This window comes from Nipponia nippon, unplaced genomic scaffold (genome assembly GCF_047370975.1).
Source record: "Nipponia nippon isolate SJK-2023a ecotype South Korea unplaced genomic scaffold, ASM4737097v1 scaffold_5, whole genome shotgun sequence".
NCBI lineage: Eukaryota > Metazoa > Chordata > Aves > Pelecaniformes > Threskiornithidae > Nipponia > Nipponia nippon.
Window position 1 is genome coordinate 4,839,636 of NW_028262369.1, and position 14,998 is coordinate 4,854,633.

A 14,998-nucleotide genomic window follows, 5' to 3' on the forward strand; every position below is an offset into this window, starting at 1 on the left:
GGTTTGTTAATGTAAACAGGATGCCTCAGTCTGACCTGCATCTCCGCTGTGGATGCAATGGGTCAGGGAAGCCATGCAGACAGGAGATGTTTTGCCAGTATTGTTAACAACAGCAGGTTTATTTTCTTACCTCATATATAACACAGTAAAGACAGTCTCATAATTTAGTGTGTCATTAATAAATAATCAGCTACACTGTACCACCCACAGCCCTGCAGGGGTAGGTCCCATATGAAGAAGAGCAGAGAGAAATGAAATCCCGACCGGTTAGTTCCAGTGCTTAGAAGGTAAGTGCTTCTATAAAATGTGCATGTCCAAACCTCTCGGTTACTGGTGGGTTGAAAAGTCCAGAAAAGTCTGGGTCCCAGCTGGGTTGGAGGTTTGAGTGGAGTAGTAGAAGCACTGAAGTACTCATTAGCTGGTCACTTCACAGCTCAGGACAACGATTCAAATGGAGCATAAATTCAAGTGACACTGTAAATTAGTCTTTGAGGCTTTTTGTTTTACAGTCATTTCAACCACGTGATGGTAAACTCCAGATGGATTCACCAGCGAGGGAGCTGCAGAACCTAAGCATACTCCCGTATGTTTCCTAGCGGTAGTTTTATATGTAGAATCTTACGCTATTAGGAAATGGAGACTTGACATCATCTGGTTGCATAAACTTTGTTTCTATAGTCTTTTGTATCTATAAATATGAAACTGGCAGCATGGGCAGTAATGGTCTGCGTCCTTGAACATCCTCACGAACAAAGGTACTAAGCAGCATCCAAAACAGCACCTACAGCCAAAGAGGAGATGGACATGCATGGAATTATTTACAGACTTTTCTTTCTGCTGGCTACATCTGTGCTTTTTCTCTGCCTTATTCTGTCTGCCTTTCCACTGCGTGAATGCACTTCTTTCCCAAGTCTCTTAATGTTTAAAGTACCTTCCAAAAAATGAATAGTCTTCACTGCTAACATCTTATGCATTAGTCTGATTCTGAGCCTGATTCTAAATTACAGTAGGAAAGTAGACAACGTTGTACTCCTTTTTGCTTGTTTTACGAAAAGTAATAACATACTTGGTTAAATTTAGCCGTGATGACTGTACCTAGAATGGACAGAATGACTTCTTATCAAGTAGAGAAGGGCAAGCTGTCTATATAAGCACTAGCTAGAACTTTTATTTTTAAATTACCCTTTTTTTAACCTTCTGCTATGAAGAATCTTCAAAGTATACATGAAAGCTTACCCAACCATACACATGGTGGTGCACAGAAGGTAAGACAGTCTGCCCAGTCTGTAGGTGACCTGTGTGGTGATGTGCTGGCGGCAGGAAGGGCATATTGTGGATGTTGGTTTGCTTGAGAAGATTCCTGCTACGATGATTGGAGGCTGAGACACCAAGTAAACTGGGTTCAAGAGGAGATGAGAAGCAGCAAAATTAGAAGCACAGGAGATCTTTTACGCGTTATAAAGATTTGGAGAATGTAGGTTCTTAACAAGGCTGATCTAGAGGCCCTTATGTTAGTATTATTGATTTCAAGTATCTTTATAAGGACAGCTATACTGCTTGTTCTGTGTATCCCAATATGTTGCCTCTACCAGCAGCCAGTATTTACTCAGGTAAGGACATATACAGGGAATTGCATACGGGGTGATCCCCATAGGCAGGCAGTCTCCACCACCCACTGGTGGACGTACTCTGACGTTGAGAATTTATCTTCTGATATTTAAAATAATATGAAAATGCATGTTCTCCCTGAAGAAGAGATTTGAAGGATATAGAGGAGCTTTCTGGATCAACATTTCAGTAGTTACAAGAAATTCATCAAAGTAGATGAATCAGTCAGATGCTGTCCCCAGTTAGTAAAGTCTGCAGCTTCCCCGGAAGGAGCACCTTGTAGGTACACAAAGGGTATTTTTTCAGAAATGTTTGCAGTGAAAAATATCATTTTAAGCATCCTAAAACAAGTTTAGGGTACATTCACACTGTAGCCTGAAGCAAAACTTCAGGAGTGGGAAGGTATTGTCTGTTAGGTAGATAGGATATAGCATATCTGAGTTTAATTGCCTTCTGGTCTTAGGGATTTTTAAAAATGTATGTGTCTCCTTCCCTCCCGTAAGAGATGTTATCTGAATGTTCTTTGAAGCCTTTCCTCAGTGTCTTCTTTGAGCTTCTCCACTTCCATAAAGGTGACTAGAGCAAGAACAACAAAATACACAGGACTTAAAATGATTTGTTCTGAAAGTCCTAACTTGTAGCTGGCTTTTAAAAACATGGGTGCTTCTGTAGATTGGCTAATGTGGGAAAAACAAGTCTGAGTCTCTCAGTTTATTTTCCAACATTTCTAGGGAAATTTTCCAGCATCTTGGATTGTGATTGGGTCTGAAAACTCCATCTGCTCTGTTGATTTTAAAACTAAAAACATTTTGCTTTTGTTAGCATGTAGAACCATGAACACTGTCAGAAACGCAGTCCCCTGGCACTTACCTGGTTGCTCAAGGGTGGCTGTTTCTCGACAGGAGTAAGGTGGGGGAGAAGGATACTCATAACCCCCTGTGCAAAGAAAAACAGGGCAAAACGTGAAAATGCATACACCTTGTGCCTCCCGAAAACCCCCTTTGCAGTCTGACGAGGAGCTGCATGGCGGGGTGCCTTGTAGGGGAGGCCTGACACGGCTCAGTGAAGTACAGGTCGGGGAAAAAAAGCTACTGAATTGATTCATGGGTTTTTAAAGCCAAAAGAGCCCGCAGTGACTAGCTAGTCTCCCTTTCTGTATAACATAAGCCAAGAAACCAAATTGTTTTTTCAACACAAAGGCAGTAACTGCATCTATTCCAGCATAACATTGGAATGATACTTGGTCTTAATTTAAGGACTCCATTGATAAAGGATCCACAGTACCTCTAACTGGTTTCAGCGATTACTACCCTTACTATTAGTACTTAAAGCCTTTTTTTCTAGTTTGAATTTTATCTGCCCTCAGCTTCCAGCCAAGTAATTTCATCACACCCTTTGTTCTAGAAAAAAGTTAGATCTTTTTCCTTTTCTTGTGGATAAGGGAGAAGGGAAGCTGGTAACTAAGGCACCTCATGCTTTTTTAGTTCTTTTACTAATCTTACAAATTAAGAATGCAGTCAGCCTACCTGAGCGTGGAATAAATGCATGTGTAAAAAAATACATTCATGAATACATTCAAAATAAATTAATGTATAAAACTTTACAGCCAGCTAGCGTGGATGTGGTATCAAACTGCCAGACTGGTCTGCAGTAGGAGGACGGTCCCTATGAGAAGTCTTGTTTGGTCAAGCCCGCACAACGTCAGAGAAGCCCTCACCCCCAAGCAGAGCAGCCCTGACGTGGGAGTCCAGCCTGCGCTGTTGAGCCTTTCAGAAACAATGTGAGTCCAACCAGGGAATAAGCCTACAGGGGTACAAAATGGGATACAAAAGTGGAATTTTCCGGAGTGAGACAAAATACAATGGCAAGGTTGAAAAAATGTTAGCAATGTTTCCTTGAATGGCTTGCCAAAAGTGGTAGAGATTTGCAACGTATTTGGGTTTAATGGTGGTGGTGGGGTTTGGTGGTTTTGGTGGTTTGTTTGTTTGGTTTTTTTAAGTTTATTTTGGTGGAAAACCAAATATGTAAAAAATTAAAGAATTTCCTTCCAATCTAGAAGAGGAACGTGCTTAGTACAAGTGAGTTATCACTTCATGTGCTTTTGTGAAGGACCTGCTTCCTGTGCAAGGACAAGATGCTGCAACTCAGTGTTGGCTGTGTTGAGTGCCTGTCCCTTGATTGAGTAAGTGAGACTTTTTCTCCCCAACCTCTTGCTAGCTCTTCTGAGTTTAGAAAGAGGCCAGAGAGGTCTTTGAAGACAAAAATGCTGTGAAAATGAGTCACGTTTAGAGGCCCAGTACTGACACATCTAGCTTTATTAGTCACCTTCTGACCTCCCATTCTGGTTTTTGCTCTGGTGCTGTCTGGTGAATGGCAATTTTCTTAATAGCAGGAAAGTAACAGAAGTAAAATCAGTGATATCTCAGTGTATCTTTCAATGAGCGTGGGCTTGAACAGGCAGAAGACAAAGGAGTGTTGTGAGATACTTGTGTAGGTGTGAGAGCAATGCCTGGTTTCAGAGGGAAAAGCCAATCCAGCAAGGCAGCAGCTGTCGGTGCCGGCTTGCAGTCGTTGAGCTGAATTGTCAGCACTTCAGTCGTGATGTTTCCCCATGAGACAGCAATGGGGAGGGGTTGTTCGTCCCTATAGAACCTGGCTGCAGAACGGACTCATCTAGGGAGGGCAGCTCTGGGCAGCAGGAGCGTTTGGGAAAAGGCCAGTTCTCTGGGAAACTAGAACACAATTTAAGCAAGACATAGCCTGTCCACATACAAAGTTTGCTGGCTGAACATTTGCTCGTTAGGAATATGAAATTATTGTAGAGCTACAGCTGTAATTCCTTTTCCAATAAAGCATGTGGTGTTTGAAAAATTATTATCTAAACCAGCAAAACGACTTTTTGCCATGTTAAGTGATGTTTCTGTTAGGAGATCCTACCAGCTTGCCTACCCCAGCCCTGGGTTTTATATGCTGGCACAGGTGCTTTCTAAACCCATCATGTCCTGGCAAAGCCGGGCCCCTTCTGAGCTGGCTCAGTTACACTCTGGAAACCAACTACCAACGTTTGCCACACAAGCACCAAGAGGGTGCTCTTTCCAAAGCCCTCCCGATGACTCCTGCTTACCCTCTTGGCTGCAGTACTCTGGTGCAGAGGGTTCTTGCATGTAGGGTTCACGGTGCGGTTCATACATAATCATAGGGATTTCCACAGGTCCCTTCTCGCTAGCCATCTCCGCAGTTCACCTGGCAAAAGTAGTGCAAAATAAAATACACTGTAAGGGACTTTCAGTGCCCTGTATTTGTCAATGAGTGCTTCTGTAATTCCTAGTTCTCACACTCAGATTTTACTTAGAGGAAAATTTGCAGTTCTCATATTCTGACTTTTTTAATAGACTGACGTGCAGTCAGTTCCTGTTACACTTCATGATGAGGAAGATGGGAAGGGAGAGCAGAAAATACCGTCTTTACATATTTCTTTGTGTTGGAAAGCTAAAAGTGTTCCCCCAGAAAACACACTATTCCAAGTGTGTAAACTCGTGACTGAAAGTGTTACCTTTGCAGAAAAGTTAACCAAATTTTTTTCTATGGATTGTCAAAATAATCAAGACGGGGAAGAGCACACTTTGGAGCACCTGTGAAAAACCTTCATGTGTCATTAAGTCAGAGCCTGCAACAGTGCAACCAGCGGTAATTCGGATCTGTCTTTCGTCTGGTTATTGTGCAACCTTATCATCATCATTACTGTGATCAGCTTTGTGCTGTGAAACTATTGTCTCATCGCTAGTGTGACAGGCTTTTGTTGGGCAAGATCATTATTAAATATGACTGCGCTGCCTGAGGCTCTGAACAAGATCAGGCCACAAAATACGTGTGTTTTGTAGGTGTTAGCAGGAACTGTTCCATGCAATAAAGGAGAGTGGGAGGAAGAGGACACAGCTGGAGATGTGTGTTTGTATTACTGTAAATGGAATGGTGTTAATTATTCCTAGCTGTCCCTTGAACCAGTACTACCTGGTAGATTTCCTACTAACGTTAACCATAGGAGTCCTTTGCAGAAGAAAGTTACAGCCTTTCGCACAGATCAGCAAGGATAAGCAAACAGAGACTGAGAAATGTAACATTTGGCAAGTTGGTACAAGCTGCCTGAATACGTGAGGTCAAACTGGAGTAGGATAGAAATTGCTGAACAAGGCAAGATGGTCTCAACAGGTCTGTTTTCAAGGTGTGTTGGAGGGCAATATGTATGGGGGAGGCCAACAGAGGGGGGATTAGTAGTGCTGAGATAAAGCATCGGTCCTTTTAGGGAGGAAGAAAAGGAGGAATTTGAAAATATCACTAGGGAAAAAGTGATGTAATTTTCACAAGTCTGGATGAATGGGAAGTGATACGGAAAATGGTAGCAGAATGAATAATAAAGGGAATAGGTAGGATGGTGTGGAGAAAAAATCAGAAATACAGCATTGGCCACATTAAGGCCAAAGATGCTGGAGAAAAATGCTAATATCTGGATTGGAGAGGAGGGATGGGGAAAGGCGCATCTCGGTATACTTGTTAGCTAAAATGGGTGATTGGGAATATCAGAGGTATTAATAGGTCATTGTAGAAGCTTCATGAGGATCCCACTGAGAAGAAAAAAGCTGAGAATCAAGAGAACTTGGGTAAGATGAAGCTATGAGAGCCAAGGGAGAGTAATGATCTACAGAGAAGACAGACAGTGTGTCAATAGGAACTGTGGGTTCAGGAGTGCGATGACAGACAATATCGCATTAGCCAGTGTTGACCAAGGGCTGTTTCCTTGGGACAAGGATCAGTGGGCAAAATTATAGGGAGTCTCTTCAAGTTTTTGGCTTATTGCTATCTCAGTACTTAAACATCGTACACTAAATACTGGGTGGTGTCAGTTCAGGTGACATTTCTGCTGAATTCATCTCACTGTGAAACAGGAAAAAGAGGAAAAGGCTTTTGAATTTCATCGAGTGACTATAGGCCCAGGTAAAAGGCCTGTCATGAGGCACAGAGTAGGAGGGAATAATAATGGTTAACATAGTGAGAGCATTGCAAGTTAACAGCAGAATGCAAGCAAACACTGACTAAAACTTGTTCCACCCAGTGAGGTGTAATATCACCAGTTAAATGTGTAGGACAAGAGATGCAGAAGTGAATCAGCAGCGGAGCCAGGAATAGTGTGGGAGTCCCACTGGATGCCGGGTTTGTGTTTGATCTACTAGAGCCGTCAAGCGCAGAAGCTGTGGGCTGTTGATAAAGTTGGTGTCCTGAATTCTCTCACTTTCAGTGTATTGTTATGTGCTTCTAATAGTGCTGCCAGCTCTGTGTGCTGTGATGGAGGACCTGCCCCAGAGCAGATGAGCTGAGAGAACTGGATGGGCAGCTGGGCTGCAGGAGCTTCTTCAGCCTACCTGTGAGAAAGTACCAGGGGGTTAGGTACCCTCTGGGCCTGAATGCTGCAAGTCCAGAGGGTGTTTTATGAAACTCAATAGACCCTTTCATTTGACATGTAAGTGGTTACTCTCAGTTCTTGGTTGCAACCATGCCTCTGATGCCAGAGAGCTCTCTGGGGCTGTGACCCCCAAACCTGTAAGTGTTATTGCCATAGATTAGAGCTTGAGACTTTCCTCTCCTCTCTCAGCTGCGATCATCTGCGGGAGAGGAAGGTATGGGAGAGAACAGACGGTATTAGTAGCCCTGTAGGAAAAAGTCGTAAGGAGAAATAACAGGCAGCAGTTCCTGAAGAGTAGAAAAATGTCCTGTAAAGTTTTTAGAAACCAGTAACTTCTAGGAGGCCCAAGCTTAATAGCTAGGGAGGTGATATAAGTTGTCTTCTCTGCAGTCACACTGAGGAAATGGAGCTCTCTGCAAGGGCAGAGCAGACCCTTGTGCACTCCTGAAGTAGGGGCTTGCTTTATCTGAAGCACTCAAGATTGACTCAAGTAACCGCAAACTGCTTGCTTTGCAGGCAGAAATGTATAGTCCCAGGGACACCAGATGGAATCTCTGCCTTCTCTCCCCTGAAGTCTGTCTCTTCTACATATGGGAATAATTGGTTTGCACTGGAAAATAAAGCTCACTTTAAGTCCTATGGAAACTAGTATTAAAAAAAAAAAAGCAAATCACAGCCCGAGGCATATACATAAAGAGCCAATTCAGGGAAAGGAAGGTGGAAATGACAAAGACTTTATGTTCCAGGAAGGACATATCCTCGGGGAGAATGGGCAACGGCAGTTTCCATCATCTTCCCCTGGATTTGCTCCAGGCACTTGTGTTCTGGTGTGAAGAGCAGTTGTCGTGCAGCTAAGCAAAGCTGCTGAACTGCGAAATTCCACGGCAGGGCCCTGCTCTCTGGCTCTCACCCACACCTCTACACGTTCCCTCCTGAACGTCCCTGATGGCTAAATAATCCCACAGATGAGAGTAGTTCGACGTGTGCCTGCAAAGAGGCACAGGCACTGTCATTTGTGCTTTGTAAAGGGGAAGCTAAGACACACGCAGGACCTGACAGAGTCCTGACGGAGTTGTCATTTGGCCTCACACGTATGGTTCAAATAGGTGCAAAGAGAACGGTGACTTTCCTCCCCTCTTTGTGGTATTTTTCAGAAAGGTTTTTTGGGTGCTGCATGTTTGCAGTGGTGGGCAGAGGACAGTCTCGTCTGTGCAAATCATTTTTCACCTTTCAGAAATACTTTTTCTAGTTTGATTTCAAGTTCATTGGAAATATGCTTTTCCCACAAACATTTCTTCAAAGGTGACATTGTGGTATTTGAAATGGAAGCATTCATGAGCCTGGAGAGTCCCATGGGATTCGTGTCTGTTTTGACCTAGGTATAGATCAACAGAATGCAAACTGGGAGCTACTTGACAGTCATTTCAGAAATCTCATTACTTGAGTGCTGGTGCACCTTTGTTTTAGTCTTATGAGCCTGTGCCAATGAAGTATTTACGATTTCATTTGAAAATTGAAGTTCACTGCAGTACTAATTCTTCTCCAGTCAGATTCAGAAATTATAGTCTGAAAAGGAGAGGAGGTAGATGGGATTTGGCAGGTGCACGTGTATCGGAGTCCAGGTAACACTTCCCTTACCTCAGTATTCTGTTCTGTTTCAGTTCTTCCTCAGGAGTAGACTGACCTAGTTAAAAAAATGATGTGGTACTTCTGTGAAAGCTGATCAAGATTCACTAGTCTTTTTTTTTTTTTTTACTTAACCGAGGCTTTTTTTAGCAAGAAGGTTAATTGTTGGTCTCGTACTGCAGACTTCAAATGAAGTTTCTAAAAAGTTTTTAAAAGTGCTCGGCACTGGCCTATCTCTATTCCAGTTGAAGCAGTGGAGACAGGGATGTAACAGCACAAAATACCTAGCACTTCTGGGAGCGGAGGAGAAAAAAGCAGGGACAACTTGGATATGTGAGAGAGGGACTAAAGTTGCCAAGGGCTGTCTCTGTGCCCTGTCTGTACTACAGCTGGCAATAAGAGCTGGGTCAGCATCATGTCATCTGGCAGGAGGTTATCATATTTGGCTATCACATCATGTACCAGGATGGCATCCAGCATCTTAGGCAGGACAGGAAGCAGGGACTTGATAAGAAAAGTGCTTAATCTCCATTTCATCTCCAGCTGACGTCAGTGTGGGGTTTGCCATTGACTTCAGTAAGAGTGGGTTCAGAGACAGAAAAAAGGGAACATGGAATTGGGGAGGAATCATGAAGTGATTCGGGTATTTGAAGATAGGGCAATATATTAAAAAGTTTTATATTTTGGAAGATTAACATTAAAACATTGTAGTAAGTGATCTTCAGATTTCATGGACATGTGGAAGCATAGCAGTTTTCACCAGTGGTCCGTTGGCTTGTAGGATACTAGTCCCAAGGCTTTCAGTTTGCTGTAAGGTGTTCTTGTTCTCCTGTCATCACTAGTTTAATGTTTTCTTGGGCATTTAGCCGTTCCAGCTGCGTTTATGAGACAATTTCAATTTCTGCTATTTTAAAGAGTGACCATAAAATGCCATTGCTGGCATGCCGTTGCATCTGTGGCTTGAACAATATCAAGTGCCTCTGTTTTACTTTATTGAAGCAGTTAATTCTAGTTTTTGGTTAGCAATGAAATACTGAATTCCTCAGTGGAGAGATCTTTTCCCTTTAGCCCTGAGTTGGTCGTTTATGGTGACATTTACAATGTGCTGAAGCTTTTCAGATGTTCAGGAAGGAATGGTTCTAGCTCTAATACAGATAAAGAAAGAGCTAGGGAGCAGCATTCAGGTATTTTTTTATTCTTAAAATAGAAGCTAAAAGAAATGACTGCTGGCAGCAGATTAAAAGTTGGACATTAAAAAGTATTCATGATGTCTGAAGTAGACAACCTTTTCAATGAGATGAAGGATGCTCTGCCAATTCCCTGTTCTTACTCCCGAATTTCATTTTTAATCCTACAGTTATTCTGGCTTTTAAGCCTGTATCTGGCTACCGGCTTCCTTTCTGAAATGGAGAGGACGTAGCTATGGGGGATTCAACTGAATATGAACTGTATTTCTTGTTGCAAACTCTTCACCTGGTTCCATTGGCTTGTCTGTTGACTGCATTGACTCACTAGCCAAGGTGTAAGGTCACTGCTTGAAGTGGTCAGTGGAAGAAGTTGGTTGTTCATCTGTTGAAGTCACCAGGATGTTTTTGTCGCTGAGCCAGGGAATGGGCAGAACCCAGAAAGTCACTGTGCAGATACTGCTTCTCCTCCTCTCATGTGGAAAGGGAGATATTTATGTGTAGTCCAAGTCCCCATGGCTTACATGGAAGTTTAGAGTAAATTGAGCATAACCATTGTTCACAAAATCAGGAGGAAGCCTGTATTGAAGAGTGAAATGCTGGTGAACTGAGCTCTACTGAGAAAGAAAGAGCTCTTTGCTTTTTCCATTTTGGAGAAAACCTTTTCTCCTTCATGGTATTGTAAATGGTGACACAGACACAAAGAGATTTGGAAGGTTTTGGGGTTTGGTTTTGTTTTGTTTTGTTTTAAAGTGCAACCCAGTGTCCCTTGGCTGTGCTGCACGCTGGGCTGGTCGCCTGGTTGCTGGGCTGGCGCAGGCAGCTGCAGCACTTGTGCATGCAGATCTGCAGCCTGACCCTGCCTACGTGAGCTCACAACGCTGCTGGATAGGCAGGGACTCCCTGGATTTTCCAGTCCTGGCCCAGGTCAGACATTTATGGTAGGTTATCCCTTTGTGAACAGAGCTCCGGTCTATAGTACATTTACAGCTCCTGTTGCTCTCACCTCTAAGGCAGTTCAAAATACTGTAAACCTTCACAAACCTTCTAGCCTAAAATTATTCATGGTAGTTTATCCCTGTTTGTTATTGTGCCAGCATCATGCTTTTATAGAAAAACCTTCTCCCCTCGAGACAGCTCAGAGAACATTCCTGTCTCTTTGCAGCCTTTTCTTCACAGGCCTAAGCAAGCTTGCTGAGTCCTCATTTCTGTACAGTGAATTCATCCTTCTTGGCCACGAGTGGCCAATGAGCTCTGTTCTCAGCCTATATAATGGTATGAATGTCATCTTATATTTAATGGAAATGCTGTCTTTAGAATAATCCAGTAGCACTTTTTCCTTTTGCACAGCCGCATCGTGCTGGTGGTTTGTATTTATGCTGTCGTTAACCAGCAGCAGGTCTTTCTCCTCCAATGTCATTTTGTACTAATGAACTCCCAGCTTGTAGCTGAAATTCCTGGTATAATTTTCTAAATGCACTGCTTTGTAGCATTATAATTCATACGAATTCTGTCACAGCAGTTCTCTAGATTTTCTCATTCTGTGTAATAGACTTTGTGCTTCCATAATTTGTTTCTTCGTTCATACGTTTTATTAGCCATTCCTATATTTCTGTCAAGGTTATTAATTAAAATACCGAATAAGCTCCGTCACTGATTTCTGAGTTAACCTTTGATGCAAACCAGATATATCTCTCAAATATTTTTCCTTAATTTACTGTTTGAGGTATAATCCCTTGCTTCCTTCAGATGACCAACTTTACTCACATTTAAAGGGCCCTTATTCTGAAGGATGAGCACAACTGGGCCCTGGGATTGCATTAAAACTTGTCCCTCCCTAATTACCATTCCAAAAATAGAGTACTAACCACTAAAAGGAAGTATTGTCCGGTGGTTTGTGCAGTAACCTGGACTGCGGGGAAAAAAAGATGAGCTCAGTTCCTGTTCTGCAACAGTGACGATGAGCAAATTAATTAGTCTTGCTTTTGCTCAGCTCTGTTGTATACAGAAACACTGTATTGGGGAGACACTGTGACCATTCTGCAGTGATGTGGTCCACATTTGGTTGTGCCTTGTCTTAAAACTTGAGCAAACAACAGAAGATAGGAAATGCCAAGTTTAGATTCAGCCTTTGTCCTCTATTGACACAATTTTGTCTTTCGCATTCCCTTCCAGCTGTCAGAATCGAGGGCAGCCTTACACAATTGTTTCCAGCACTTCATCATTACCTTAAAATTTGATGTTTGCCATCTTTTCATTTAATTCTTTTATGGATTAACATTCCCTTACCAATAGCATTGAATCATGGGTAGCCAGCATTTCATTATACCCATGTAAAAATAACGTACATAACTTGTCCTTCATTGAAAACTGATAGAACAGCTTAAGTAGCGTGTCATGTAGCATCTGGACCTGGTTTAGCAACTCTTAAAAAGTTATTATAATAAACATTCATTTGAAGAAAGCAGGTGTGTGCCCTGCTTTTATGTGTGAGCTAAGCCCTTTCCTATGGTGCATTAGTTTGACTTTCCGTTCTTATTACTGTTCTCATCTTCACCTTATCAGAAAGCTAGTTTTCCTGTTTTCCACCTCTGATCTGTTCTAGGAGAAAGTTAAAATATCCTGAGAAAAATCTTTGCTTCCAGATTTTAGGAACGTGAGAGAGAGCTTGCAGATTTTGAAAGCTTGACAATTTAATCATAAAGAGTTAACACTTACAACCAAGAGCCGCAGCTGTCATACTCCTCAGGCTCGCTGTCTCGTTTAGTCCTTGCCACCTCTCTTTCCTTATTTCCTAAGGAGTAAACGTGGTATTGACCCCAAGTAATTTGGAAGCTCTTACCTTTAGGTAGCTCCGGCAAATCTGGGGAGCAAAAACGCTTCAAAAGTTGATCATTTCATCCATGTCTTTGCAAGGCGACTGTGTCTAGGAAGGAAAGCAGCACACATGACCAGTGACATGACCTGCTGTCATGCCTCAGTAGCATATCCAGTTGAAGACGCGAGCAAGTCAGGTTGGTAGACAGCATATAATTACCTCAGTTCGCCCACAGTCCCAGCCTACTGCTCACACCTGCTCTGCAGCAAAAGGAATGTTGTGTGACAGGCTTGCACCAGAGTGTTTTCACGGATAGTTTTCTAATATCCCAGAAATTTTACTTTGCGCTAACCTGAAAACTAGATGAAGACAATCAGAAGCAGCACAGGAATAACTTCAGGACAATGGAGAGAAAAGTATATATCCTAACCCATTGTGCCTTCTATACAAACCATCACAGAGAATGATGAAAAGCCATAGTTGTATATGGGACTCTGATATTTTATTATTGAAGTCAATGCTCACTTTAACTTTCTGACCAGTTAAGTGTTTGTGCTTAGATCAGCAAAGATATCTGTGCAGGGTGGTAACCATTGACATTATAGCTGGGATCTTCTTGGTAACTAGGTTTGTGGCTGAACTGAACTTTTTGTTAAACAGATGGTTTGTCTCTGTGGTGGGATGACCTTGGCCAGCTGCCAGATGCCCACCCAGATGCTTTTACTCTCCTCCTCAACAGGACAGGGGTGAAAATAAGATGGAAGTGTTCTTTGGTCGAGATAAAGGCAGGGAGACCACTTACGAATTACCATCACAGGCAAAACACACTCAGGGAAAATTAATTTATTGCCAATTCAAATATACTTGGATGGTGAGATGCAAAGACAAAAACTAAAATACCTACCCCAGATACCACAGATTTGGCATCTTCAACTATAACCGTGGCCACATGAACTTCTTTAGTAAGGATCATTCTCGCTTCATCCAAACCCACTGCAAAACTGTTTTGTGCAAAGACTGTTCTCCACAACCGGAGCTCATCCGCAGTGCTCCTGACAAGGAGAGCGCATGATGCATCGGGTTTTCCTGGGGGACTCGCGTCGCTGGTCCAAAACATGCTGTTTGCTCGGCTACTGGGCAAACAAAGTCTTACCCAAGAAATAACTGCAGCAGTGCAGGAAGCCCCTGACCTTGAGCTGTCAGGATTGCACAATAATTAGCAAAATAGTTTTTGAACTGAGGCATGGCTGAGAAACTGCCAATGGGTAAAGGAAGAAGAGAGTGAACAGTTGAGCACTCCAGGTTTTCATGCTCCTTTTGTCACCATAACTTGGAAAGTCTTGGAAACTGAGATTTTTTTGTTGTTAATGGATGGTGTTAATGGTGAAGGCATGTCACCTGCCTCTCTCATCCAGACTTGAAGGACCAGGTACAGAGCACTTGCTCAAATTTGCCTCACTGGCAAGAATTAAGGTTCAGCATTTTGTACACTATATGCATACTACGATTTCCATTTGACCACCATCAAAATAGTTGCAGACTCCCCTGACAAGAGCCAAATCTCTAGGCTAAACTAAAAATATGAAAGGATGGCTGACAGTAACCATGGCTGATCCTATTTTTTTCATGTCAAGTCTTTGCTCTTTCACAGGTTTCCTGTGTGATATTGGGCAAGTTATTCACTCCTCTACATTCTCTCTGTGTAAAGGGGATAATAGACCCGTCATGATATTATTACACAACTTAGTTTTAATAGAGATGTTAAAATGCTGTGTTATTTTAAACTGAAATGCTTTGAGGAGATATATTATTTTGACAACATTTCTTAGGAAAGGTTTTATTTCTCAGGGTTCACTGGTCATTTCTGATGAGGGAGAAAGAAGATCACTGCCATGTGTGTGGCTAAATATGGTAGGGGATGGAGGATATGTGGATTTAATGTGAAGACATAGATGAGGTTAAAACTCAAGAGGTATAGCTATAACATATAAATACAACAGCTAGTAAGAGGGCGTTGAAGAAGCTAAAATTTGGGATAAGTAAAAGGAATGAGACTGTACTGGGGGAGACCACGGTGGAGAAGGGGAAAATTGTGAGGAGGAAGGAGCAGCGGAGAGGAACTGCTGTGTACTGACCGTAACCCCCACTCCCCCTGCGCTGCTCAAGGTGTGTAGATGAGTCAGGAGTGAAGCAAAGCTTGGGAGAGCGGGGAGGAAAGGTGTTGTTTTAATGTTTGCCTTTTTGTTTCCCACTACCTGAAATTATTTATTTTAATTGTCAATAAATTAAGTTAATTTTCCCCAT

At 42.5% G+C, this 14,998-nt stretch overlaps 1 protein-coding gene across 1 annotated transcript; it reads right to left on the reverse strand.

Moving 5' to 3' along the window:
• Window positions 1–672: 672 nt before the first annotated feature.
• On the reverse strand, window positions 673–4,838 carry LITAFD (LITAF domain containing). Its single transcript, XM_087733336.1, has 4 exons — window positions 4,733–4,838; window positions 2,479–2,544; window positions 1,237–1,396; window positions 673–781 (listed from the first exon to the last, which is right to left on the reverse strand). Exons 1-4 carry the CDS (start codon window positions 4,836–4,838, stop codon window positions 673–675), a joined length of 441 nt encoding a protein of 146 aa, XP_087589462.1.
• Window positions 4,839–14,998: the final 10,160 nt, after the last annotated feature.